General features: G+C 31.7%; 1 protein-coding gene across 1 annotated transcript; it reads right to left on the reverse strand.

The window, feature by feature from the left end:
- Positions 1 to 1,812: 1,812 nt before the first annotated feature.
- On the reverse strand, positions 1,813 to 7,766 carry LOC145578536 (cytochrome P450 734A1-like). The gene is made up of 5 exons (XM_081635842.1): positions 7,152 to 7,766; positions 5,519 to 5,742; positions 5,058 to 5,302; positions 3,306 to 3,882; positions 1,813 to 2,647 (listed from the first exon to the last, which is right to left on the reverse strand). Exons 1-5 carry the CDS (start codon positions 7,441 to 7,443, stop codon positions 2,186 to 2,188), a joined length of 1,800 nt encoding a protein of 599 aa, XP_081491968.1. The 5' UTR covers positions 7,444 to 7,766; the 3' UTR covers positions 1,813 to 2,185.
- Between the last annotated feature and the right edge of the window lie 485 nt (positions 7,767 to 8,251).

Below are 8,251 nucleotides of genomic sequence, written 5' to 3' on the forward strand. Positions count from 1 at the left end.
ATATAGTATGTACTTTGTTAGATCATTAATTATGATAAACACTAACGATAAGAAGGAATAATCAGTGTTAATTTTGGTATTAATAACACCACGCAATGTCTACACTTTTCATGTGGGAGAATGGAGGAAAAGCCATGTCAATCTCTAGCACCCTATAACACTTACACAAACCATAGTTTAATGTAAATAATTTAATTAAACTATATAGTACTTAATTTATATATTATTAGCCTTTAAGCTAAGGTAATTATAGATGGATTCACATGCTTGATAGCATGCTTTGATTCTCTAATTTATCTTTAAAAGTAATTATGAATAATTAAAAATAATAATATTGTTTTGCATGCATGGAACGAATAGAAAGAGTATGTTCCTCCCCAACCACATGCTTCCTAGGGGCCAACAAAAAGAGTCTCATTTTAAAGGCACTATAACTTAGTTATATTGTATAGTACGTATGAGATCCCATAAGGTTACAAAACAAATTAAAATATTAAAAAAGTTATTTAATGAATTTATATATATATATATATATATATATATATATATATATATATATATATATATATATATATATATATATATATATATATATATATATACTCGTAATATTATAAACAAAAAAAAAATAAATAAATAAATAAGAAAATAAATAAATAAATAAAAAGTGGTCCTCTATTACTTGCAAATACATGTATCACAAGCACAAGGTTCATAGAAAGCTCAAAGCCCCAAAATCTATAAATTAAAGGTCGAATGCATATTCCTAAAAGGACATTTGCATGCTATATTTCAGTTGCTTTGCTTTCGAATAACATCTCTTTTGCCTTGGGAGGTGCTAGCTGTTCTTTCTCCATGTTATTAAAATTGCAATGTATAGAAATTCAAGCTCTATCTCCGACCAACACGTGAGTGTCCTACATTGATTAAAAAAAAATATTATATATTGATCACTTTGTAAGAGTAAGGGTGTATTCAATTCATCTGATTTCACTTATTAAAACTTATTTTACGAAGTACAATATCTTTTTCCAAGAGTTCAAAAATAAATAAATGGAAGTAAGGTTGATTAAAACAAATCCTAAATGATTTTGGAATACAAACTCTTTAGGTCTACATTGATTAAGGAAGAGGATGTTGATCATTCATTATATAACATTGAGTGACTAATTTTCCGGCTTAAATTTAACACTTACTAATACACATATAATAAATACTCGTAATATAATGAGATCATATTTTAAAAATATATATCAAGACAATTCTAACACAGTTTCACGGTATCTATATAATGATGGAAATTTGAATGCCACTCTCTATTGATTTATATGACAAGTGTCAACTTTTGTTAGAGGAATGGCTTCATAAACGTACAAGAATAGTTATTACAATGATAACTCGAAAACTCTAACCAATAGGCAATAATCAAGTGCCCCTAAAATCTAGGCTCCCTAGCCGTGATCTCGCCGGACTTTAATGAAAATAACCTGCATTGGTAACTCAAACTTTTAGCTTCCTTCATTTAGAAATAAATTCCATTATTCAATGCAATCCTTTTCTTCAAGTACCACTCATTTGTATTTCTCAATTATATCAATTTCTTGGTTCCTTCTTCCTCTCATCCCCAAGAAAACGCAAGGTCATTAAATTATTTATTACTTTTACTGTCTTCAAATAATAGTCTCATTTAGCTTTTGTATACGTTTTTAGGAAGGTAAACAATATATATATATATAATTGTGTTTTGCGAAAGAAATGAGTCTACATTTTGTACATTTAGAGTTTAACCAAATAAAAGAATGTGCATATCACTTCAAATTCCAAACCCTTCATCAACATATTTTTAACTAATTCCTAATTATCCCACATTCCCATAACAAATCCTAGAGATCTAAGCAGGGAGTCAAAATGCTACAACCTAATTTAATGTCTTGTAACCTTTTGGCAAGATTACAAGGTTACATTTGCTAAGCAATCCATGTTAGTAAACACAACCGAAACGTTCCATTTTTTTAAATCACGACGAGTGATTGAATTTTGACATTTTAACCTAATCTTGAAAACTCATTAGTAATACTCAATACCACAATCACAAAATTATCGATTGGATAATTACTATATGAACAGAAAACGCACACGAGCAAGCATACATAAAGGAGACATGCTAACTCTTTAACTATACAACTCAACATGACACCCCTCGATCATCCCTATTGTCCTCGGACAAGCGTCTAAACACGATTGGTGCACCGTGTTGAGGGTAGAGGAGCATCAACACCGTTGGTGCATGTTGGTAAGACGGGGCAAGCGTGAAAGAGAAGCGTTGTAACAAAATAGTGAGCACAAGTTTAGCTTGTAGAATTGCAAGATTTTGGCCAATACAAGTGCGAGTTCCAAGGCCAAAAGGAATGAACGCCACAGGATGCTTGGCTGCACGAGAAACACCATCAGCAAATCTCATGGGATTGAATTCATTAGCATCATTGCCCCATATTGCTTGATCATGATGGACGGCTAAGATCGGGACAAGTAGCTCGGTCCCACGTGGGACCCGACATCCTCCTAGCTCCACGTCATACTTTGCTCGTCTAATTGTTGCAATTGCTGGTGGGTATAAACGAAGGGACTCGTTTAGAATCATGCTCAACTGCACATTAATTCATAAGCTACATCAAATTTAGAATTTCGATTTCCCATAAAAAATACTTTAACTTCTCGTGTTCAATCAAATAATTACTCAATTCATTAGAAGTGAAATTTGAGAATTATAAATATATGATAAGTGTAACTTCATATGTGCAATCAAATAACTATCCGAATTCTTCATACACGTTTAACATACATGATCATTGACAAAAACTACGAACTTTTATTGGAGTGATGCACACTCCAATCACCAACCATATATGATCTCATACATGTATTACCTCATATTGGATTTAGAATTATCCTTCTAATTAAATGTACTCAGATTATAAATGATTTCTTACGTCGTCTAAATAATTACATGTCTTATATGTACTTCATATAACCAATGTTAAAAGAGGACGTACCACATTATTAAAGTTTCCCTATAACTACTACTCCATAGTCCATGTAAAGGTAGACTTTATCATTGTATTTGGATGTTAGAGTGTTAGACCCTATCTTATCAATATACTAGTGCACATAGATATTAAAGACAAAATTATTTAATTTTCAGAAAAAATATACAGTAAGAATATTATGCTATAAGACAAATTTAACATAAAAAAACAATAACAAAAAAATGTAAAAAGGAAGAAAAAAGTAGAAAGGGAACATACCATCTTAAGCTTAGCAAGATCGTCTTTAGAGGGTAAGTCACGTGATGGGCAGACCCTTAAAACCTCCTCACGTGCCAGGTCCTGCCAATGAGGATGCATTGCTAGTAGCACAGTGGTCCATGTCAGCAGATTCGACGTCGTTTGTTTCCCAGCAAAAAAGAAGCTTTTACACTCTTCCACAATATCTTGGACCGTTATTTTATTATTAGTAACATTATTATTATTATTATTATTATAATTAGTGCTTGATAATTGTGGGGCATAATTTAATGATGATAATAATGAAGAATTATTTATGGCAAATTCTGGAATACTGTTATTTTTTTCATTCTCTCTCATTCCAGCCTGGATCATTAGGCCCAGCAAATCTTTTGGCCCACCATTTCCTGCTACTTCCTCTGATCCAATATTATTATTTCTCATAATAATATTATTATCATCATTAATAATAATATTGTTATTATTATTATTAAGATTTTGATTCTCTAATTTCCTCTTCTCAATTAGCTTCACTAATGATCTTCTTATCTCCTTGTCCAATCTCCATGATTTCACATTCCCTTTTGTTGGTAGAAATCTGCATTACATTTCAACCCATGTACAAATATGTTAGTACAAGATATTAAACAAATGCTACATATATAATATAATAATATAATGTGTCTAACGTTAGGACAATAGTAAGTCTTCAGATATTGATCAATGGATGATGTTAAAAACAAAAACAAAGATATTATAAATTTATTCTTACAATTTGTCGAGTATTGGTTGACTTATGTCTCTACATATATCGAGATATTACAAGTTATCGTCTAGTTATTGCAACAAAAGAGACTTAATAGGTGAAATAAATAAACCTAATAGTATTCTATTTTATAATTCGCAACATTTAATACTTTATTGCGGACATAATTAAGTACCGCCTTTTATATGTAAAACAACAAATAAATTAATTTCAATTACTCCATAATAAGGATTACAATCGACTTATTTACATGTTAAATCGAGTTTAAGGCGGTCGGTACAAATATGGAATCTTGTAACGAGGGTAGGTTGTATATATGTGAAGCTACATAATGGTACAAAAACATCGAAATCATATTTATAACTTATAAGACCAAAATCATAAATCACAATGAATTAGAAGTGAGGACCTAGCTATGAAAATGAAGCCCTTGATGGAAAAAGGTCGGTGAATCTATAAAATGGGTGTATTATAAGTAGTTGATGATGAAACGTGGCACCTTCTTTTAGAAAATGTCACCATACTCCTATTAATTAGGAGAATAACATAGTTATGATCTTGGTTTAGATGGTGATTGTCCAAAATTAATTGGGAGGTGAGTTTGAAAATTTATGTGGTGGGTGAATTGTTAGGGAATATAGGAGTACAATCTCATAAATAGCTTTCTCATTCTAAAATATGGATGTCATATGTACAACTAGCATCTAGCTAGCAATTAAGGCAATATGAATTATTTCGGCTTAGAAAAACTCAGCACCTCGTCTACTTATCAATCTTATAGGTATACCCGTATGCATATAAAATACAATTTCACTCAATCGCTAACTTATTAAGGGTCGACATCAAAGCCAAGCCAAGATCCTTTGAATTAAGGTGCTCCCTATTAAACTACTACGAGTAATGGTCTAGTGGTTGACACTGATGGACCGATATATTATGACCATGGTTCATTGGATAGTCTCATGAAACGAAAGAAAGATAGTGGAATTAGTAATCGGGATTATTACCTATAGCCAGGAATGAGAACCTTCTGAAAGGCATCAGCAGCAAGGAGCATTTGATGGCTTTGTAGCCTGAAAATGGCTTTACCTTGTTCATAGCTACTTCCAAATGCCATTCTTGTGATCACATCCTCTGTTAAACCCTGAAACCACTCCGAAACTTCAATTTCAACTTCACCTTTCTCACACATCATCCGGTCCCACTTGTCCAGCATTTCCTCTACACTCTTTCCCACCATTGGTATCAACAACTGCATCCTCCCCAACAATATTTATGTGAGGCCATAATCATTACTTTACATACTATATTTGTCACATTCCATGGACTATATGTTAATGTTATCCCTACCTTCATGTTACACTTAAGTTTACTCGAGTTAACACGAGTAACATATGTTAGGTAATGATGTAGACAAGCTTTGATTCTATGATCACTGTATCGTGAAAGTAACTTAATAATTAATTACCTTGAGATTTTCCATGTGAAAGGTGGGTGTAATGATTTTGCGATGGTGAGCCCATTTTTCGCCCTTGAGGCTAATAAGTCCGTCGCCCTCGAGTTGTTTCACAAGCGGGTTAGCCTCAATTTTCTCATAGAATTCGGACTTGGTACTAAAGATTTCTCTAATAAGGTCCGGATCTGAGACTGTCAACCGAGCCGTGGGCCCAAACCACACTATAAATGTTGTTCCTACACACATACATTCAAACACATTTAGATTAAAACAATTCAGAAAATATCAAGCCTAGTAAATGTAGGAAAATAAAATCCAAAACAACTTGAAAACTTGCCCAAGATTAAAAGATTGCAATAAATATATGGGAGTAGGAGGAACTGAGGAAGTAATAAACCTTAACACTAAAGAAGAAATACCATACAACTTCAAGTAGTAAGTATCAAGTTTGCAAATAAAGGAAATTGAAGCAATAAATAAAAATAAAAACTTTATACAAGTAATAAATTTCCAATAATTTAGCAATGAAGATTAAGATAGATATTATAGAGTTATAGAGGCTACCCTAGAAAAATAGGACAATTCAAGACTGCGCCACTAAGAAAGAAACAAGTTGTACAATTTAAGGGGTTATCAAAATTTGAGCTTCCTTTAGTATCAGAAGGTAGTAAGAAATCTGAAGGAAGGCAATGATTATTAACCCCACATACATTTAATTTTTCTCTAGATAAATCCTTTTTAGAAAAAAAATAATAATTGTATTAATAATATTGAAAAATTATAAACATTTGAATTGTATTTTTTAAACATTGGAAAATTAGAAAATTATCCATTTATGATGTCATTATACAATATTACTTTTTAAAATTTTGGGTTATAATTTTGGAAATTTACCTCATTAATGGATAATTTATAAACTAAAAAATTACTCAAAAAATAAAAATTGAAGAAAATTCGAAATTGAAGAGAAAAAAAGGAGGAAAATTGAATGCTTATACTGTAGTAGTAACTGAAATTGATGAAGAAATGCAAATAATTAACAGCTGAAAGAAGGCTGCACAACAACATCATGTCAGAGAGAAAAAACAGAGGAAGAAGACAAGTGATGGTTATTAAGAGATTTTGGCTGATGCAATTTAAAAGTTGATAAAACAAATTAATGTTGAAAATCAACAAACCCCCACCAAAAATAAGAATTAAAATTTTAAGACCTTTTTATTAAACAATTCCAAGAAAGTACTCCTCCCCTTTCTCAAAAAGTTAGTATAAACTTTGGATGATATAAAATTTTAACAAAATCCAAGAATTATTTCCTCAATGGGTCCAATTATGAAATATCTACAGTCCCCCTTTTCTCAATACAATGAATTGAATGAAAATATAATCCAATAACAAAAATTTTAAAGAAAAAATGTGTCAAATCATATAATGCTTTCTATTGACGACAACATAAGAACAGGATCAGAGGTACGCAACCTTACCTACTAAAACTATATCCACTATACATAAACCTTTAACCAAGTATCAAAAATGTACTAAATGGACTACAAACATGAACACGAACACGAGACAAATGACTCATAAGTCATAACTTAACCTCTAAATGACTTAAGACATGATAAAAGAAAAAAAGTGAGAGAATTACCATATATTTTCCTCCAATGATGGTAGAAAGAGAAAACTCTAGGAAGAATGTTGTGAGAAAAAGGCATAGGATGAGAAGAAGCCTTTAACATGAGTTGAACAATTTCTTTGACATTACCAATGAAAAAATTGTAAGGAGGTCCTTTGATCCCCTGTTTTGCAAAATGATACTCTAATTTTCTTGGTCTCCACCATAAAACCACCATTATTCTTAATACTAAAACAAACATAATTGATGTAAAAATTATGGGTTTTATACCCAGTAATTTCACCAAAAACCCATCATCATCCATTTTTTTTTCCCTTTGATTTTATTACAAAATTTGCTCTGTTTTTTTTCTTTTCTTTCTCTCTCTAGAAAACAGAGCAAAACTGCTGCTGCTGTTGTCTGGCTGTCTCTGTTTTAAGAAGGAAGCAAACTATTTTTTAAAAAAATTTGGATTTTGGATTTTGGATTAATAATTTAGATGGGTTTTTTCTGTTGTTTAAGTTTTTGGGTTTGTTTTTTGTGTAAGAAGAAGAGTGGTTTTGATTTAGGAGTGAATTCTGTGTTTAATAGTGAAGAGGTTTTAGAGAGAGGAGAGAGAAAGAATAGGGCTTGGCAAGGCCAACGGCGTAGGGGCCGCAATTGTGTATATTTTTGAGGGTCAACGAGGTTGAGTTTTATATTGTTTTCAAACATTCTTTTTTGACATTTTTACCCTTCTTCTTTCACAAACTTTGGGTGCTCAACATACTATCTGTCATTCTGTTGTTGAGACTTGGGAGTCTTGAGAGTTGAGACTTGTTACAATTTAGTCCATTAGTATACTTGCTAAAACGGAACTATTCTGGGCTAAACTGACTGAATTAAAATAAGTTGAATTGTGCTTGGAATTGGATTCAGTGACTTGGATCTAATGCAAAGCAAGATCTAACCTAAGTTGGTACGTGTCAAGTTGTTAGCGAACGACCATCTAACAATCAAACATGCTAAAACAACTCGAATTGAAATTTAATTGTATTAAATTGGAAATTGGATCAGATAATTTGGGTCTGACACGAAGAAAGATCTAACCTAATCTGTTAGTGTTAAGAAGTGATATGAAGAGATTGATTTTT

Source organism: Chenopodium album, chromosome 14, assembly GCF_948465745.1.
Source record: "Chenopodium album chromosome 14, dcCheAlbu1.1, whole genome shotgun sequence".
Taxonomy (NCBI): Eukaryota; Viridiplantae; Streptophyta; class Magnoliopsida; order Caryophyllales; family Amaranthaceae; genus Chenopodium; species Chenopodium album.

What these genes read in the sequence shown, in the direction of transcription:
- LOC145578536 (XM_081635842.1), bottom strand. Translation starts at nt 7,443, where the DNA reads ATGGATGATGATGGGTTTTTGGTGAAATTACTGGGTATAAAACCCATA. An exon ending in TTCACATGGAAAATCTCAAG is followed by an intron (nt 5,303 to 5,518) that starts GTAATTAATTAT and finishes GGGAGGATGCAG; the next exon opens with TTGTTGATACCAATGGTGGG. An exon ending in ATCTTGCTAAGCTTAAGATG is followed by an intron (nt 2,648 to 3,305) that starts GTATGTTCCCTT and finishes ATTAATGTGCAG; the next exon opens with TTGAGCATGATTCTAAACGA.